The sequence below is a fragment of the Diaphorina citri genome, unplaced genomic scaffold (genome assembly GCF_000475195.1).
Source record: "Diaphorina citri unplaced genomic scaffold, Diaci psyllid genome assembly version 1.1 scaffold11, whole genome shotgun sequence".
In the NCBI taxonomy this organism is placed as follows: Eukaryota; Metazoa; Arthropoda; class Insecta; order Hemiptera; family Psyllidae; genus Diaphorina; species Diaphorina citri.
The window spans coordinates 215,460-236,436 of record NW_007377450.1 but is presented as its reverse complement, the minus strand read 5'-3'; the positions used below and the strand labels follow the sequence as shown (position 1 = coordinate 236,436).

The 20,977-nt window shown below is 36.4% G+C and overlaps 1 protein-coding gene across 1 annotated transcript in view; it reads left to right on the top strand.

Moving 5' to 3' along the window:
- Positions 1-20,977, top strand: part of LOC103506302 (head-specific guanylate cyclase) — a 164,946-nt gene that overhangs the window by 136,293 nt on the left and 7,676 nt on the right. The window contains exons 7-10 of the mRNA XM_017442885.2: positions 3,941-4,080; positions 6,491-6,670; positions 18,781-18,919; positions 19,418-19,584. Of these exons, the coding sequence (XP_017298374.2) occupies positions 3,941-4,080; positions 6,491-6,670; positions 18,781-18,919; positions 19,418-19,584 (626 nt within the window). The remainder of the gene's footprint in view (positions 1-3,940; positions 4,081-6,490; positions 6,671-18,780; positions 18,920-19,417; positions 19,585-20,977) is intronic.

The following is a 20,977-nucleotide window of genomic DNA, read 5'->3' as shown; positions in this document are numbered from 1 at the left end:
CATTACTGTTCTAGTAGGTACCTATACTTAACTTACTTTGCCATCTTAAATTACTGCTCAAGAACCTACTCTACAAATCGGTATGCCAGTTGGTGCCAAAAAAGTTTGAATGTCGAGAAAAAATAATTGTTATTCAAATTACATTAGCTCAACTTTTGAGGCGAAATAAAAATACAAAATCCGTGCCAAGAACACCATTTTATACGTATACCTCGCAGTAATGCGGGGTGGTATTATATTTCCTTACATCCATGAATTTCTGTTTATTAATACACAATTGAATAAGAAGTGTGTTTTCCTTTTCTGCTTCTCTTAATGTTTTATTTTTATTTTTTATTTTTTTATTTTTTTTTATTTAGGTATCTTTTTTTAACTTTTAAGAAAAATATTCTCTTGTTTCTTGCATCCCATCGAGCATCGAGGTACATTAAGGAATAATAGTGCTCATTCCTACAGCTCGAAAAGACTGAATGGTCCCCTACGCTGACTCCATCAGTGTACAACCTTTTTGTGCTCCAGTATACCATGCCTTGTCTGGGGTTTGAACCCGCGACCTGGTGAACCAGGTGAGCGCTTGATTACTGTGAGCGATCTGTCGATGTCGAGTATATGCATGGTTGGACAAAAAACTTTGCATTACACCAACTAGTTTACATACCTACATACGAGTATTTAACATTTTACACGCATACAAGTCTAGGTACACATATTTTCCGGAAAATCCGTAACTTTTTCGCTTTTTTTTTCCTAGCGCATTTCTACTAATTTCTTCGTGTTTTTCCAACGCCAAAGGTGCCTCAGGTGGAACGGTAACATGTTCCAATTCAGTTAACTAATTAGTTAATGAGTAACATAGTCAACCTGGCGTGAATATCCTGCTATATTTTACACGGTCAAAACACCAGGGCACTTTATGCAGCAGTAAAAAAAGAACATGAAATAGGTACATGTTAAGTCCAGAATTGTGCAGACCTTAATATGCGTAATTTTCACTGTAGATTGGTGTATAGCAGTAAACTGTAGAGGGATAGGGTATTACCAGTAAAGTTGTACTTTCGTAAGGAGCTTACTCTCTTTTAGAGTAATGTAGAGATACGGTATTTTCCACCGTAGAATTTACCTGATGTAAGTCTGTATTACATCGAACGTATAATGTACTTCAAGAACCCTTTTTTAACAACTATACCAGGAAGGAGAAGGGGCAATCTTACGGGGGTTTTGGGAGTACCTAGGAAATTCGAAAATGTTTCTTCCTTTTTTTTTCCAAACCTCTGGGGTGCTTGGTTCGGGCTTCTTACCTGAAAAATATTTCAGTCTTAAGTAGAAATGTTAGTGGTGTATTTGTGGTGGAAAGAAATGAGATCCACCACAAATACCGTCCAGAGGTAATTTAAAACCGACACCATCACATCATCTTGAACCAAGTTCAAAATTGATTTCAATGCAAACGGATTCATATTTGTATAATATTTTCCAAATTTCCATAGATAGATTTGCCAAACAAACAAATCTGATTTGCACTCAGGTTGCTATCTAGTATCTATACGCTTCTGATTTGTATCTCAGCTCTCTGCAAAAAATTTCACCGCCTAATGCCTGTAAATATTTGAAAATAATCTCTTTCCTTCCTCCTTCCTAAAAGATACTTTTTTCTAGTGCGGTCTGGTTTTACCAAAAAAAGTCCAATTCTTTAATTATTTATATCAAGAGAAAAAAGGTAAGGAGTGAAGTGACAAGACTTCCTTTTCAATTTCAATTAGAGATAACAAGGTCCATTTTGATGGTTGATAGCGAGGACAGCTTTCCTTGATTGGTCAGATGGTCGGTAATGGATTCAGGAAGTAAAGGTAATTGCTTTCGGATGGCATTTTTCCCCCCTTTGCAGTCAGTATGTTAATAATTACGTACACCCTCAACTCATTCACCTTTTCAAACTCGATTTTTTTCTCTTTGGACCCTCTGACTAGTTTCCATTAGGGTGGCTGTCAATTCTGTAATCAGGGTAGGTAGGTAGGTAGGTATATTCTGTTTCTAGTTACGCGTCCATAAAAAATTCAGATGTCTTTCAATGGTGTTGCACATATCTGAACGGAGGAGACGAAATATGAATTATGACAAAAAAGAACGGACAGAAATCTGATAAACTAGAATTTCCGAATTCTTCAAGTTTTCCCAGGAATCACTTTTCAGAGTGCAAGCAAGCACATATTTTTCTAGTATACATAGGTAGTTACTGTTTCAATTATAGTTTTCTTGGTATTAAAAGTTAGAAAGGTAATAATAATTGTACTGTGATAAAAACAGGGGCCATGATCAGGGGGAAAGTTATTTGCAAAATGCAAAAGAAGGGGAAAAGTTCATTTCTGCATGTACCGGTGTTTTTCTCTCTGCCCCTGGCATTGAAAGTATGTTTAAGAAACTGACAAGTTTCCCAAAGCTAATTAAGGAAAGTTTGAGAAAGAAAAGTTGAAAGTTAGTGCCAAAATAATTGATTTTGTATACTTTTCCTGTGCTTCAGGAGCGAAGATTGTACATTAATGATGTGATGAAAACGAGAAATAACTCTTGAATAATAATTATTTGAAACTTGCTTGCTTCCTTGGTAATTGAGAAGAGAAAATATTTTCTATCAAACAGAGAATAATGAGGAACTTGAGAATAAGGAATGAGATTAGATTAGAAAATCAGGATTATTACCTGTTTAAAAAAACATTGAGGACATTTTAAGACATGCAGAGAGGACATATTTATTGTAGCACGAAAATTATTACCTTTACAGATAACTTTGTAGACACTAATGCTATATTTAACATAATGCGTCAAAGTGGCTTAACCCCTATTATCATAAACAGCAAAAAGTTAATCCTGAATCAGATAGGAAAGTTAATCCTGGGTATCAGAGCTTGCTTTCGAATAACTACTTCGAAAATTGGTGGATGTGCCTTTGTGCCTATATATCCCTTCCTTCAGATTTAAGGGATTTATCAAACGTTGACATGATTGGAAAATTTTCTTCCTCATCCAATGAACGAAAACGGAACAGAGGAGGAGAGAGAAATCAAAAAAGATTAGAAAGGAAGAGGCAGAGGAGAGAACAGAATGGCTAAACAGTAGGAGGAGGAGAAGGAGAAGAAGGGTAAAAGCAAAAGCCTCACAATTCCTCAGGAATTCGTTTTGAAAAAGAACCACAGAAATTTAAAATCCTAGAAGAGTATACAATAGGTAGGTATAGGTATAAGACTTTGTACATAGGTAGATAAAATACGGGTTTCAAAGAGGTTACAAGGTGGCTAAGGAGTGCTTTTGCTGAAAATCCCAGCCAATTTCTGCATACATTTGAGAGAGAGGAAGATTAACTTTGGAACCACATGGTTTCAAACTCCTCCTCCTTCTCTCTCTCTCTCTCTCTCTCTCTCTCTCTCTCTCTCTCTCTCTCTCTCTCTCTCTCTCCTCCTCCTCCTCCTCCTCGTCTACCACTCACATAATTCTCCCCACACCCTTTTAAAACACTTTCGAACACTTGTTAACCACACTAGCTAGAGATGGAGAGAGGAAAGAAGGAGAAAGAATGGAAAAGGAGGTAAATAAATAAGATGAGAAGAAATAAGAAGTGAGAGGGAAAGAGAGACGTTTTATGGAATAGATCTTCGGTTTGACCTGTTTTTAATCTAGACACAGGCAACCCATGTTCAATTCAAAATAGGGCAACTTTTTGCCCATTTTACTTGTAACTTCATGTTCCCTAGAGTTCTTTGATCCCCATTTTCTTTTTTTTCTTCTTCTTCTTCTTCTTCTTCTTCTTCTTCTTCTTCTTTTTTTTTTACTCCTCACCTGTTTGACTCTATGTTATATTATTAGGTATCCCACTTTGATCCATTATTGTCCAAATTTGACCCCAATTTGACCTCCATACTGAAATACTGACCCTTCTCTGTTGCAGGCTCCTCCGTCAACAACTACTTCGAAATCCGTCGACCTAATCTCCTCACAGTCACTTTCAGCAGCATTCTGAAACGAGTCAACTCCCCGTTCGTCATAGCAATAAGACTCCCCCAGTCCCTGCAAAACTCGCCAGTGGAGGTAAGTTGCCTTCGGCTGAATTTAAGACCTTAACCTTGGCTAAAGGTTCCTGTATTCCATAAAATGTTCCATAAAAGGCTAATTGTTCCATAAAATGTAATGTTATTACCAATCAAATATATAAGACCTTGTTTAGACTGCGAGAGTAAAGGGACTTTTCAGACCTATGCTGGTAGTATAAACAAGGTATATTCTCTTCTATTATACCAATCAAATATATAAGACCTTGTTTAGACTGCGAGAGTAAAGGGACTTTTCAGACCTATGCTGGTAGTATAAACAAGGTATATTCTCTTCTATTATATTCTAAAGACCTTGACCTTGATTCGGCTAAAGACCTTGAACTGAAATTAATTGTGCTATTTATTAGTATTATTATATTCAAGAATAACGAGGAGGAGAAAGTGGAGAGGAAGGAGACGAAAGGGGAGGAGGAGCGGAAGAAGAAGGAAGAAGAAGAAGAAGGCATCAAGAAGTACTTATTATCACTTCTCGAATTGTACTAAAGAGTCCCTTAACCCCAGTAGTAGACTATCACTATTATTCTGGGCAAATTCCCGAACAATATTGTTAATACAATTTCATATCTCGGCTAGGCTTGAACTCACGCCCTTCTGATTACCGCAGGCGAGCGCTTAACAATTGTGCTGTCTAGAGGCAAGCTATATGAAACGTGTCGCGTGTGGCCACACAACCTTTGATCTTATTAATTCTACATCCATGTGTAGTAAACGCAAAATCCATGCTTACGAGTACTCTCGTCTCGTCTCGTAATAACTAGGTTATGGGATAACATGTGTGATTATTTGGAGCACATCATGTTCTAACGAGATTTCCAGGGAATTCACACAGAGGTGGGATTATTCATACCTATCCTATCAAGGGGAGCGAGGTTTCCCCAATGTAAATACGGGTGTAACAAAGTTTCAATATTGGCAGATGGAAACTGGTAGGAAAATTTTGGTACTCCGGGTGAAATTTTTGGTATAAAAACCTTGTATACCCACCCACACCACGTTTTGAATAATTCTAAAAATCTAAAGTAGATTTACATTTATTTTCAGACCTTGGTTATCTTGTAGGTCAAATTCAATTCGTTTTTTCCTTCTTTTTCTTCTTCTTTTTTCTTCTTTCCCCCCCCCCCCCCTGAAAATATGATATTTTCAATTTTCGCTGTTCTGCCACATCATGTTTCAGTATCTTTATTGCTTACCTACCTACACACACTATTGCAGAAAAACATTGAAATTGAATACCATCGACCTAGTTTTTATAGTAGTTTTCTAGGAAAAGCGCTGTGGTCAGCATTTCATGTTTACGACGAAAACAAACCAATAAGAATGCTCTATTTTCAATTATTAGATTTCCCGCAGTAGAAAAAACGAGACCGTTTCCAATTTTCCGCTTTTTTGCCTTTTAACTCCCATGCCAATTTTGAATTTTTGATGAACTTTGATAAAATGAGAAAACAGATGAGATGTTTTTTTATCAAAAAATAATATTCAAAAAATAATATTTAAGAAGAAAAAAATATTTGGTATTTTTTGTAATCTTGTACCATTTACAACTCCCTTTTAATATCACAATTTTCCCTTCTCAAGAAGGAAAAATAGAAAGTAAAAAAGTACAATAGCGCTACTATACGGTATCAATAGGTCTCGAAAAATATTACCTTCACCGGAATTCCCTATGTCCCTGAGCCCCACAGGTCATGCAAAAAACACAACCCTAATATGTTGTACAAGCAAAGAATAAAATGACAATACATTGGGAGCGATTATACCTACACGAGGCAAAAGGAGAATAACAGACTGATAAAACATATAAAAAAATCCAAACGAGATTGTAACAGACACACAAAAGGATAGAAAGGACATGTGGGGAAAGAAGGTTGGAAATGGGAAATGATAAAAGAGAAAATGATAGAGCAAATAACATTGAACAACATGACAACAATGCATCTAACATTTCTCTGTCTGCATATCATGTCACTAAGGAAATAGACGGAATAGGAGCAGTAGAAAAGGTAGACGAAGGAGGCAGAAGATTTAAAAGAGAAGGAATTGATAAAAGTTCAGACGAGTTTATTGGTGGAGTTTTTTCTGGTTTTCTTTCCACAATAATGCTTTCAGACTTTATTGAAATAAGGTATATTATTTAAAACTTATGTACTTCTCGTCTACATCTCAACAGTTTTATCTCCATCGTTTTTGTCATGGTTGCTCGTTATTTCGGACCAAAGTTCCGCTATTTAGGGCAGCGCCGTATCAGACACCCCCCTCGACGAAACACTGGATACGCCCTGCAATAAATATTAGCACATCTAATGCATAACATGGGAATCGTTTACCCATAGGTCTTTTCCAGAATAAGGGATCCTGCTCTACTTTCTCCTATTCTCTTTCCACAGGGTCTGGAGTTCAAAGGTCAAATGGTGTACTGTCCCGAATCCGAGTCCCTACTGTTCGTGGCCTCCCCATTTCTGGACGCCCTGGACAATCTGACGTCACGTGGTCTTTTCATATCAGACATCCCCCTGCATGATGCAACCCGGGATGTGATCCTGGTCGGAGAACAGGCACGGGCACAGGTGAGTGGCCAATTTTTACCTGAAAACATAAGCTGGCACAGACGTAACTGTTTGTGCCCGTTTTAAAGTTGAGCAGAGGCAGCACTGCAGCAGTGATTGAAAGAACGTTGAATGTGCCAGTTCACAATTAATCACTGCAGTTAATCAGGGAAAATCGTGTGAACCTGGCTTTTCCGGGCTCCTAAAACCCCAGATAAGAGTGGGATAAGGTGCAGTAAAATAAGAAGAAGAAGAAGAAGAAGAAGAAGAAGAAGAAGAAGAAGAAGAAAGAATTGTTGTTTTTTTTTTTCAATTGCCTAGATAGTGACCCGTCCGGTTACTAACCACGCACGACTTTGCTCAATTGCAGTGATCATTTGGGAAAAGGTGTGTTAAAAGTGCTATCGCCACCTATATCTACCAATAGAACGCAGTTCATTTCGTCACAGGGAAAAGGGAGATGGGAAAAAAGGATCATTTATTTAATGCAATAAATGCCCCGGGCATTAGCCTCTAAGACCTCGTGAGTGAAAATTAAACCCTTTAAAACAATAATGGAGGGATAAAAGCAAACAGAAAGGCGGAGAGAAAATAAGGGAGAGGGACAAAATAAAAGAGACAAAAAGAGAGAGGACGAAGGTGGAAAAAATGTGCATTAGAAATAAATTAGTGAGAAAGCAGAGTGAGAGAATGGGAAAGAGGGAAACAGAGGGAGAGAAGAAGAGAGAGGATTTCGAAAATATGGAGAGGAGAAACAATAGAGAGAAAGTATTGGAGAATGAGAGGGAGAATACAGTAGGAGGGTAAGAAAGAGATAGAGGAAGATAAAAACGGAGAGAGGGAAAGATAAAAAGAGAAGGGAGAGAAAGGAAGGAAGAGAGAGAGAAAGAGAGACGTGACATAATTGACAAAGTTCACTAATGAGAATATGAACATTTTGCCAGTGTGACATTGATAAATAATATTAGAGAAAGAGAGAGAGGGAGAGAGAGAAGAAGAAGAAGAAGAAGAAGAGCAGAAAGAAAGAAAGAAAAAACTTTACAACTACAGAAAAACGTTTTGAAAATAAATAAAAAAGCGACACCAAAGTTTACATTTTCTAGTTTTGCTGCCTCTCTCCCTCTTTCTCTCTCTCTCTCTCTCTCTCTCTCTCTCTCTCTCCCTTTCCCCTCTTTTTTCTAGCAGACATTACAAATGTCAAAGGGAAATTATGATAATAATTACAATTCATGGCACAAAGATATATACGATTACATATTTAGATAGAGAGAGAGAAATAAATAAAGATAAATTTGTTCAAGTTATACTAAAGTTATCCCATAATGCATAACGCTACATCTAGTATACCTACCCCCATTTCATTGTTCCTTAGATTATACCCGTCTCCTGCCTGGTTGCATATTACCTAATAGTTGTAACAAATTTTAATCTCAGACAAAAGATCTTTAGATTTTGGATCTCGAAAAATCAATTAATGAATTATTTAAGAAATTCTGCATGAAATAAAATTGCTTTAAATAGGTACCCATAATATCCATATACTTTTTAAATTTGCATTTGTTTCTGAAAATTACTTCCCTTCGAATTATTATTCTTTTCAGTTTGATATAAATTTTTTAAAAATAACAAAGTATTAAAATTAAGGGAAAACCCCCTCTGAAAGACAAATTTAACATTAATTGTATTTCTTTTTCGTAATACCAATCTAATTCACACCCTTTAGCGTGAAAATTATAATTGGCACTTGAATTTATTCAATTAAGGATTTTTCCGACTAATTAAATTTGTGATGTAAAAAATTTCAACACATCTTTTATAAAAACTAAGAAAAGAAAGCGCTTTTGAAAGAAAATTTCCAAATTATGAAAATTTTATTAGAGCAAGTTGGGGCAAACAGGCAAAAAGTGGATGGTCAATTTTTTCAGAGAAAGCGCAAGCAGGCAGATCTAGATCTTCCTTGTACATGATATTTTATTAGACCAAATAATCATTGATCTATAAGAATTATCTAGGTGCACATGTGGGTACAAAATAATGACTCATTTTGTACCCAATGATAAATATGCACCATACTAACTCCAGAGCACTTGCCTTTGGTGTAGGATGTCTTCGGACAGTGTTTTTTCAGTATACCTGTACAAGTATACGTTAAGCATACCTAGTTGGTATTGTTACGCCTTATCTCCTATTGCCCTTCATTAAAAAGTCTATTACTTATTATAACTTTATATTATACTAACTTATTATAAGTTACTCGCATAAAACATAATTTACTTTTCCTCCAGTTTGTGTTTTTCGTGCATCTTGTGCAAAAAGTCTGTTCCCCCAAGGTACCCTACTTATTTACAAGAGATGATGGAGTCTTCTTCTCTCCTCTCCCTATTTCCTCATCCTCAATCTTATCTTGACAAGGTATCTACTCTTTGTTTTTCTTTTCTTGGTATAATTTTATGAAAATTAAATTTTATTTATTCATAGGTACCCACTAGATTTGGAGAAAAAAAAATGTTTGACGAGCGAAAACCGTTTTTAAATCTCCAGAAGAATCTACAAAGAAAGAATGAGGGAAAATTCCAAAGACGAGACGTAGGCACGTGACGTGCCAGAGGGCATTAAATTTATGCTTAAATAATTAAAATAACATTATGTTTGATTAAGTAAATTATTAAAATTTAATTTCTGCAGGAGGAAAAGCGGAACAAAAGAAAAAAAATTAAGAAAGGAACATTTCAATTTCTCACCTAAAATATTTACATCGATAAAGTTTATGACTTGACTTGGACTCATACCAACAAAGTCACAGAAGAATTACACCAAACATCACTACGGTTGGTAAGTTTATGGAAATTAATAAAACGTCAATAAATTAATGATAAATTATTTGGTTCGTTAAATCATTACTCGTTAATTATTTAATTGAAGATTTATATAACACAATTTTATAATTTGTATGAATGCCGTGTAATTATTTGATTATGCAATGTGCAACGAAAGAGAAAATTGGTGGAGATATCAGACTTACAGTTTATTCTTTTTAACCTAAAAAAAATCTCGAATGTAAGGTTAGCTAACAGCTCTAAAGCCGGAAAATGGACAGGCATCTTAGGCTCAAGTAGCTTTTGGGATAATGAACCTTTTAGGTCATCGGAAGGGGGATGAAATTTGTAGGTAATATGGGTTCTACCTACCTATGTAGGTAGGCATGAAGGCATTTTCTATTTCAAACTTTGAACTTTTCTCCTAAACCCCTATACCTACATGGCATGTTTTGGCGTACAGGTTTGAACCATTAATTACACAACAACTTCTCTCTTTCCTCCTTCTCCTCTTCCTTTTTTCCATCTCCACTTTCTCTTCCTCTTCCTCCTCCTCCTCCTCCTCTTCTTCTTTCTCTTCCGCCACCTCCAGCAGGATTTTAGTGCGAGCACGATCTTCCTTTAACTTCCAGGAAAGGAATTATTAAGCTTCCGCTGTGTTAACACACATGAAAAACTTTCACGAAGTTTTTTTGTGCATACAGGGTGTTTCAAAGTTCGTATTTTGTCAATACAGGATTAAGAGAAAGAAATTTTCGGATGTCAAATAAAATTGATTTTTTACCTTTACTCACTGTAGTTAGGCACTATAATAATAATGGATAATGTAGATAAAAATAATCGAAATTAGGATAAATGTATAATGAAGATCACTTAAGGATATGATGTTGCTTTCTTAATTAGAACTTCTTTCTTAGGTATGGTAAATGATCACTTGGACTTGGTTTGGTTTTTGAACACCTTGTATAATAAGTATGAGGAAGAACTTGATATTTTTATAGAACTGGGTTTCAAGTTTCAACGTCTTCTCTGCGATTAATTATTATCACCGTATTTAGGAATTAGTTTTCTTGTTCATCAAGTTTGCCTTAGTTACGTGACAACAGAAAAAATGTAGTGAAAATATTACCTATCACGACACGACTTCCTTTATCCGAAATCGAATAAAGGAATCTTAATTGTACCTTGTGCTAAGCATGAATTGTTAAAAATATTATTCCCCAAGTTAATACATAAAGCTAAATTTTATGACGTGACCTAGATTTGAATCACCAACCTCCAAGTCCGAAGAAGGTACAGCGCGCTAATCACAGAGCTACATCACTAAGGTTTATCCGAAATCGATTTTATGCAATGTACCCATAAAAAACGGTGTTTTATTAGTTCTCCAAGTCCTGCCCGTCCTAACAAAAATCCTGAGGGAAATTCGATAATATTTTCCATCCTCTCCTTATCCTACCCACCTAACCTAGCCTCCACTCTATTTCCTTCTCTCCTTCCCCTCTTTGTTTCCTAATTTCCTCCTTTCCCTCCCTCTTTTTCTCCTCTATGCTCTCTCCCTTATTTTAGTTTCCCTCTTTTTCTCCTCTCTTTTCTCTCCTTTATTTCTTTTCTTTCTGATCTCCTTCTCCCCTTTTGTCTCTCCTCGGTCCTAGTGTCTCTCCTTTCCCTCCTTCTATTCCACTCCTTTTTCCTCTTTTTCTCTTTCCCCCTCTATTTTTTCTAATCTCCTTCTCTCTGGTCCTAGCTTATCTCCCTCGGGGGGAAAAGACAATGCTATCCTAGCAATCATTTTGATGATATTTTGTTCTCGCTGTTAAAATTGTCTTCCTCCTTCTTTCGACCTCTTTTCTTTCTTGTTAACCTTTGCTGGTTTTATCTCCAACGCTAACCTTTACAACAATCGGCCTCATACCTAGTTTTTTTTTTTTTTTTTACAAACCGAGGAAAATGCATTAGAGAGTTCATGAGATAACGAGAGAGAGGGGGGGGGAGAGAGAGATGGGGAAAGTAGGAGGGAGGGAGACAGAAGGGGAAAGAGATTACAAAGAAGGTATAGTTCTGCTCCTTAACCCCTAAATTATCCAGACAAAATGTAAGATAAGGTTAAAGATGATTGTTGCGTACACTTCCTTTTGCTACACCCTATATCCCCCTCATTTTGCCCTCAACACGAGAACCTACGGAACAATAATTTTTGTCTCTAAGTCACCCTGTATGAAGAGCTACATCGACATGGCATTATACAACTTTACATGATCTATAAATAGTAGTTTATGTATATTATACGAAGGAAGAAAGGGGAAGGAATGGGAGCGAGTAAACAATGAAACAGGAGAAAGGGGATGAAAAGGGTTAAGGTAGGGAAGAAGAAAAGGAAGAGGAGTTTAGGAAAGAGGGAGAAGGAAGAGGCAGTAGAAAAAGAAGGAAGAGGGAGTAGGAAGAGAAGGGACACTTCAACCTATGTTCTACCTACCATACGTTGTTATCAAGGAATGTATTGTTGTCTGTATACAATCAAGAATATGATACATTATACAGGGTTGAACAGTTTCAGCAAACTTAGAACGGTTTCAGCTAAATTATATAGTGCTTAGTATACCTAGTTACATACTTAGTTTTATACTGTTCGAATTCGAATAGGACTAGAGTTCATTAGAGTTCCTTTACCCCAGCAGTAGGCCAATGCTATTACTGTGGTAAAATTCTCAAACAATCTGAGAGGATTAAATTCTATGCCTCGGCTAGGTTTAAATCCACGCTGTTTACTAGGGGAGGCATGGGTAACATCTGTGTTTAAATCGACACCAAGAACATAGTTTTTGTTAGGATACATTTCATTTTGCTCTGAGATAAAAAATGTTTCCCAATAGGTAATCTGGCAATCTGGTGTGTTCTTCTTCATTGACTTTCTGCTGCACAACCGTTTAAAATGATTGGTTTGTCTCCACAGTTTTGAAATATCACTCTCCATTTTCTCTCCCCTCTACGTTTCTCCTCCTTGATTTCCCATTTTCTCCCCCTTCATTATCCCGTTCTCTATTATCTCCTTTTCCTCATTGTTCCAAACGTATTTTGTCTTATCCCTTATCTTTCGAATTTTTGTCTTGTCTCCTTGAACATTTTTCATATCTCCTCTTTTTTTCTTCAGAAAATGTTATTACCTTTACAATTCATCACGTTATTTCTTGCTTTACTCTCTCTGACTCTTAACAGCTTTTTCTGCTTTCCATTTTGCTGTCTTTACCTCTTGTGTATTGAATAGCTTTTGTCTGTAGGTGGAAATATGAACCGCTGTCATGTCATCTGGTACCTATTCTGAAAAAAGAGTACCTATTCTGAGAAAAAAAAAGCTTGTAGAGAGAGAGAGAGAGAGAGAGAGAGAGAGAGAGAGAGAGATTAGGGTCAATTGCGAGAAAATTCTACAAGTTTAGTGAAAAAAAAAAATCATCAGAAAAATAATATTTAACTTATTTTTGATACTGTCTGTAAAATGAGATTTAAATGTAGGTAACATTTTTTCCATTGAAAAAATAAAAAAAATAATCTAAAGTGCATTTTGAAGCTTACATAATATCATCCTTCTCTCTCTCTCTCTCTCTCTCTCTCGCTCTTTCCCTGTTCCTCCCTCTCTCTCCCTCTCTCTCTCTCTCCCTGTCTCTCTCATCAGTAATCTGAAGCTTTCACCAGAAGTATTAGCGTGCAGAAACAAACATGAGAAAAAAAACAACATAAATAAACATGGAGAAAGTAAGTTTAGTAAGGATAGAGAGTGGAGAAAGCAAGAGAACAAAGGGGTGGAGAGAGATAAATGAAAACACATGGCATGAGAATGAAGAATGAATGTGCAACTGTTTTCAAAAGGGAGGGCGAGGAAAATGAAGAAGAAGGAGGAGAAGAAGAGAAAGCAGAGGTGGGAAGGAGAGACGGAGGAGGGAGACAATGAGAATAAAAAGACAGAGGTGGGTAGAAATCTTAAAAGGGAGAGAAAACATGGGAGAAAGGAGGGAGAGAGAAAATATGAGAGAGAGGAAGAAAAGCAGAGTGACTCTGGAAAAATAAAATTCGGAGAAAAAAATTAAGGAAGAAATTTGTGAGGAGATAAGATGGAAGCATAAGGAGTGTGGGAGCGAGAGAAATGGAAATAATCTGTTTAGGGAATTCGAGGAAATTTCTATGGAAGGGAGAGTGTAGAAATACTATCATAACAAGATAGAAACAGCATACAAAAATAGAATAGAAATACCTATGTAGCATAACAACAAGAGCATTAACAATTTATTCCCCTAAGACTAAAGCATAACGTGTTAATATTATGCATGTATACGTATGTAGGTAAATTAAGTTTTACTGAGTGTTTCCAGAGGGGACTTATTGCTTATAAAAAAAAGGTAAATTAAGGATAATGAACTACGTAACTGTAGATTCATTAAGTTTATTCATTAATCCTTTTACCCATTTTTACGCTCTTGTAGTGCGCTTCAAGTGTATTTTCACTTTGTTTCCGAAATCATTCAAAAGAAAAAGGAGCAACCAAGAGGAAGCAAAAGCCAAAAAGGAAAACACAAAAAAGAAAAGCTAAAAAAGCGGAAGGAAAAAAAAACATACACAAACACAAAGCTGTCTAAAAATTACGAAAAGGCCCTCAGGTGCCTCGTTAGGAGAAAAAAGATGCCTCTAACGATAAGATGATATAGAATAGGACGATTAGGAAGAAGATGGGGTAAAGTCCAGGGCCATCCGCAGGGGGGTCCATTTGCCCCGGTTTGGTCAATAAAATAGTTAGAGGTGAATCCGAATAGTGGCTTTTATGGGGGGGGGGGTGGATGCTCCAAATTATAGGCTAATACTTTGAGTATATCACTACATTTAGGAGAAAAAAAGGCCTGAACAAGCAGCCCACCCCCAAAGGAAAATTAAATACGAGCACCTATTTTTTTTATTATTATTATTTTTTTTTTTTTTTTTCTTAATGTTAGAGTTAGCTCTGGTAAAGTCTAGAAGAGGTTGAGTAAAAAGACGGATGGCTAAGCTGAAAAGTAATGGCTGCTCAGAAAATGACTTTTGAACTGGAATACCTATGCATAACAAACAAATACCTCTACCTCTTAATTTTGTAAATGGGATTCATCTGAGGCTACCTAAAACAAAGCTGGTAATAGTAACAAAAGATAACCTGGGAAGGAATCTTTGGTATGAAGGATAGGAAGTTATGTAGGAATGAAGAAAGTAAGTCGATCTATTACTCTCTTTGAACTTGAACCTTTTGTTTGGTATTGTAGGTAGGTATGTAGGTCGTAGGTATAAGTAAACAACCTGGACTTTTCTCCCTTTCAGTAGCATTTTCGAATTGCTTGAGCGAATTCACAAGTGTCTTTCATTTTCAATTTTAATTCAAGCATCTTGCAGACACTTGTTGAAATGTTGATCTAGAAACAGTGAAAAAGCTACGGCAAAAGTCAACAGCTATGGCCTCCCTTCTTTGTCCGCTCGCCTTTGTTTACAAAATTGAATGAAAGTCTGAAATTATTCCTCGACGAAGTTAAAAGTCTTTTATTTATTTTTAAAGACTTTTTTTTATGGAACTGAAAGATACTGTAACTCTTGAAGTCATTGAGTTATGTCTTTCCTTTTGAACTCGGAACAATGGAACCGTCACGCGAAGATGAAAAACTGCTACGAAGTCGTTCAGATCTTCTTCTTTCTCTTTCTTCTTCTTCTTCTTCTTCTTCTTCTTCTTCTTCTTCTTCTTCTCCTTACTTCTTCTTCTTCTCCTTCTTCTTTCTTTTTTAAGAGTGAAATTCATGCTATCTTGTCCATGGGGACTTAAATTTTTCAGAATGAAAAGTGAAAAGCCTACAGTTCATACATAACTATATCATAGGGTTCATAATATACAATACATTTGGTTACCTCAAAATCTTGAACTCTTGGCCTAAAAGTCACTCAATTTTTTCTTTTCACAAATTCTATATTTCAAGGTTTTTGATTTTCTAGTAATCAAAATGTGCAGTAGAAGGTGACTGGTGTTACCTTTAAGTTTGTATTTGCATCGATCATCCCATGAGAAAATGCTATATTACTTAAGTATATCTGTTCAAATATATTCAGCCAGGGAGTTGAAGCTAGAATACACTCACCAATTGAAGAGTTTTCTGTCCCACAAAAGTTCAAAAGAAAAGCTTGAAAAGAAAATTTGAAATTGAAATTGGAATAGTCGGTTTTGAGTTTGAAACACGGCTCTTGCTGAGACAAAAAAAAAATTAACTTGCTGATTTATTAAATGAACACATCTCAGAAGCTTACAAGATAACCAAAAGACGGATCTCTCTATTTTATTGTATAGACGTCGGACTGATGATTCTGCTGATGTCCTTTGTCATTTTTCAAGGACTCAAACTCGTATTTTTTTTTCTCTCTATCTATGTATAAATATCTACTATTTTTTCCCAACAATGAGGTAAATTTGGAGATACAAACAAAGATACATAGTAGACAAAGATCCATGCTTCCCCTTTATGAGGTGTGTTCACACATATCGATGATCGATCGACCGTCAATTGACTATGTATGGACTCACCTTTATGTGTTTACAAAATTTAATCTGAACAAGAAATTTGTTCGATTTTTCTCTTTCCTGAATCCTACTTACCAATCCTTTTTAAATTTCTCACCCGAGCCGCCATTTTGTTTTGCTTAATGAAATGAAAATTTCTTTCTCACACCACACTGATTGAATTCAGCATTTTCCAATAATACAACGGAGGTGCCACAGCTTGGGTGTGATCAAACGGATGAAGTCTATTATGCACAAATTAAAACAAGCTGAAGGAAGAAAATTATTTTCGATCAACTCAAAGACAACTAAATAAAGAAGGAAGGAGATGGGTGAGAAATAAGAAGTAGGGGACAGTGGAAAGGGGGAGAAAAAGGAGGAAATGGAATAGAAGAAAGAAGAAAAGAAGGAGAGGAAAATTAAGAAGAAAAGGAAGAAAAAGAGAAATGAGAAGGGAACAAGGGAAAGGATGAAGGAAAAGAGAATAAGGAAAACAAGGGAGAGGAGGAAGAAAAGGTAGAAGAGGAAAATGAGAAATAAGAAAGAGCTGATAAGACAAAGGGGGGTAGAAAAAAGAAGAAGTGAGAAGGAAGAGAAGACAGGAGAAATACGAGAACGAGCTGTGGATGATATAGAAAAGGGAAGAGGAGGAGAAGGAGGAGGAGTAGAAGAAGAAGAAGGAGGAGGAGGAGGTGGAAAAGAGAAGGGGAAGGAAGATAAAGGAATAGTTAAGATGTTACAGCAGGTGGAAGGAGAGGTGAGAAAGAAGATGGGAGAGAAGGAAATTGGGATGGATGTGATGGAGATATGGATGATCCCTTTTAGGAAGAACAGGAGGATATCATGTGACAAAGGGAAGTAAGGAGATAATTATAGACAAGAAGATTGGACCGAAGTAATGGAAATGATATTCTAATGGAAGCAAGGATGACATCTCTCTTGAGGATGTAATACTCAAATACTGGATTGAGGATATGGCTGAAGGTCTGGATTAGTGAAGATAGCGTTATAATGAGAGGTGACAATGGCAAAACACATAAATTCATAATACACTGACGGGTTAACAGCAATTTACACAGAGCTACTCAAAGACGTAGAAAGCTAGGAAGAAGGGGATGAATGATTAAATACAAGATGATCTGAGATAGCAATGCCATTAATGGTATAGCATTGGCATAAATGGGAGAGTAGTGCTAGAAGACAGGGAAAGAAAACTACCCAGAAACCATTGGAGATGAGTGCTATAATTGAGAAGGGAATGTATGTACCTATGAAAGAAATAGGTCAGATCTGGAATAAATTAAGTCATAGGAGGAGGTGATAGGTGTGAGAAGAGAGCGAGAGAAAGTGGTAGAGCCTTGTGAGAAGGTATATCAAAGGAAAAACCAGCTAGCAATTACTAGGGATAAGAGTTGGAAGAGGTAACAAAAAAAGGAATGTATTAAAAAAAAATATGAGATCTGGAATAATGAATGGTGTTGATAAATTGGAGAGAAAGAGAGAGAGAGAGAATAGGAAGGGGAAGAATTATCCGATATGTAGAGGAAAGAGGATTTGACGAATGTAGGAAGAGGGCGAGGGAAGAAATTAATGGAAGGATGCGTGAGTAAAGAGATTAATAGGTAAATTGAAGCTTTGTACCGTCACCTATTTCCTTTCCCTCCCATTCTCGTCCCATATTCCAGTATGTCCCATCTCTCCAATATTGGAACTGGGAACGTTATATCCCTCCACCTCCATTACTTTTACACTTCTATATATAACACTCTTTTTTCTTTTTCTCATTTCTCTCTTCCTCCCTCCCTTTTTTCTCTCCCTCTGTGTGGCCTAAAGCTATTTGTTTTCCTTCTCCATTATCTCTCTCAATTTTTCAATCCACACCGTTCGTCTAATTAGGTGCTTTCTCTCTGTCTCTGTCTCTTTCTCTCTCTCTCTCTCTCTCTCTCTCTCTCTCTCTCTCTCTCTCTCCTCTCTCTCTCTCCCTCTCCTGTTTTGGCAGCCATAACAAAGATCACACTAGGGCCCCGTCTATAATTGAGTATAATTTGACCGCCTGTAATGTTTTTGTTTGGAGAGGATTACCACGAGCTCTAAATGAGAAAATGCTCGAATTAGTCCAGAAACAGCAACGTTACATTTGCAAAGTACTTAGTGAGAATGTTCCGTGTTCATTATGTGTAATTACGAGTGTATTCCATTGGCATTATGATGTGTGCCTGGAATAGTGCCAGAACGTAAAAGCATGCATTGTGTAAGTACTACACACTGGTGACACTGGGTATTACAAAATAATAACATGTACCTAAAAGGAAGATTAACCAATGAACAGAAAGCCTGACGTGAAATGCAAACATGGAAAAAGGCATGTGTTAATTCAATTTATCAACCGATGTGAAAATTAACTAATAAACTAATGTAAAAAAATATAATTAACGAATGTGACTTTATTTATTTTCAAATCTATTTCAATGGAGCTATCTAGTCCAGGGTCCAAGCTGACAGTATAAAAAATGGTAATCATTTAGAAGCCACGACAATGAAAAAGAAATCTCCCTTTTGTACCTAACCCTATTATAACACCTGGTCGCTCAAATTGTGAAAGCTCCATTTTGCGTTTAACCTAACCCCATAATAACACTGATCACTGCTCACTTGTGACAGTTCCTTTTTGTAGCAATTTTCCACTGATGTGACTTCTGAACAAGTAGGTACCTAAAAATAGAGTCCCTAACTTTAATCGACGCTTTCTAATTTCTCAGGATGGTTTACGGAGGCGTATGGACAAGCTGAAGAGTTCCATAGAGGAGGCAAACCAGGCGGTGGACCAGGAGCGAGAAACCAACGTCAGTCTTCTCCATATGATATTCCCGCCGGATATTGCCAAACGACTTTGGTTAGGTGAGTTTCATTTGGTTAGGTGTAGGTATTTCCTTTGGTTAGGGGTTTCATTTGATTAGATACATAGGTAGAGGTACATTTAAAATAGAGATTTGTGGTCATTCATACTGAGAACAACAATAATAATGAAGAAGAAAAAATTGCTCCGAAAACTTTTTAATTACATTTTTTCCAGTTAATTTCGGTGAAATAATAACGAAAAAGTTGTAGTGGTGAGATTTGTGGACTTTGTAGGCATAAGGGTATTTTTTGTGGAGGTTAGTGAGTTGAGGACTCGAGACGAAGTAAAGTTTATTAAATGTTTATTGCATATGGGGATGACATTTGTGACAAGCATTTAAGAATGCCTGATTAGCACAATTATTGAAAAATAATTCCTGCAATACTAACACAATTAATTAAACATGATTCCTGCAATAATAAAATAGGGCTGAAGAGAAATGGTCTCATTGGGCTCTTATTTTCATATCTTTGTCCCCATTTCTGGCCATATTTCAGGTGAAAGTATAGAGGCCAAGACTCATGAACACGTGACCATGTTATTCAGCGACATTGTTGGCTTCACCTCCATCTGTTCCACTGCCACTCCATTCATGGTGATTAGCATGCTGGAGAATTTGTACAACAAGTTCGACGCCTTCTGTGGTCAACTGGATGTCTATAAGGTTGGTTCGAATCCAGATTTGGATTTATTATTTTTTTACCTTGTCCGTCATAGGTATAAGAAACATGCGATTTTTTTAAAGTTCTGAGAAAGGTTCTGAAAAAAAAGTAAATATCAAATACTTAATATTGTTTCCAATTAGCTGCTTTAACCATGAATTAGGTAGGTAGTTGAATTTAATAAAAAAAAATCTGGTGTGAACAGTGAACATCACACGACTTTCTATTACATTTGCGGAATACGTACCTATTTGAAAAAAAAAAATATAAAAAAAATGAAAATTTTTCTAAGTCCCGAGCCTGAGCCGCCTACGGCGGCCAATTTTCGACCAAAAATTTCCTGCCTTAAAATACTCCCCGTGTAATGAGGGATCATTAAAAAGTGTCCAAAAATTGAACTTTTTTTCCAAAGTCCAAAATCGATCGCCTACGGCGGCCAATTTTCGACCAAAAATTTCCTATCTTAAGATACTCCCCGTGTGATAAGGAATCATATAAAGTATGAAAAAAATTGATTTTTTTTTTGAAAATTTTTTCTAAGTCCGAAGTTTGAAGCAACATTGACTTTGGTTGTTATCTGGATGAGTGACTGTCCGATTTTTACCAAATTGTTACAGTCGCGTCCTTGGACCATACCGGGATAGCATACCAAATTTCATCGCTCTAGGACAAACCGTTCTTGAGATATTTTGTATACCACCTTTTCAAAATTTCCCATTTAAACCTGTAGTACACACATACGTACATACATACATACGTACACACATACGTACATACATACATACGTACACACATACGTACATACATACATACGTACACACATACGTACATACATACATACGTACACACATACGTACATACATACATACGTACACACATACGTACATACATACATACGTACACACATACGTACATACATACATACGTACACACATACGTACATACATACATACGTACACACATACGTACATACATACATACGTACATACATACATACATACATACATACATACACACATACATACATACGTACAGACCATGGGCTAAAAATCACTTTTTTGACATCAGGGGATCCCAAAACGGATATTTCCAACCATTTCCCGATTTTGAAAATTTGGACCGATTGCAATACTTTCATTACTAGTATAGCTCCGCTAAACTGTAGTAATAGAAAGTAAAAAATCTGGTGTGAACATCACACGACTTTCCTTATCCTATTGAATGATGCTTATTTGAGTGTTCTTTTACCCTAACTTTTACAATATCTCTAACCGTTTTGTCGCTATAGCTGAAAACCGCCAAAAAACGGTCGAAATCTGTCAAAAGCGGTCAAAATACCGCCAAGCGCAGCAAACATCTCAACCAAACGTTTTGTGTTGCATCCTTATCACATTT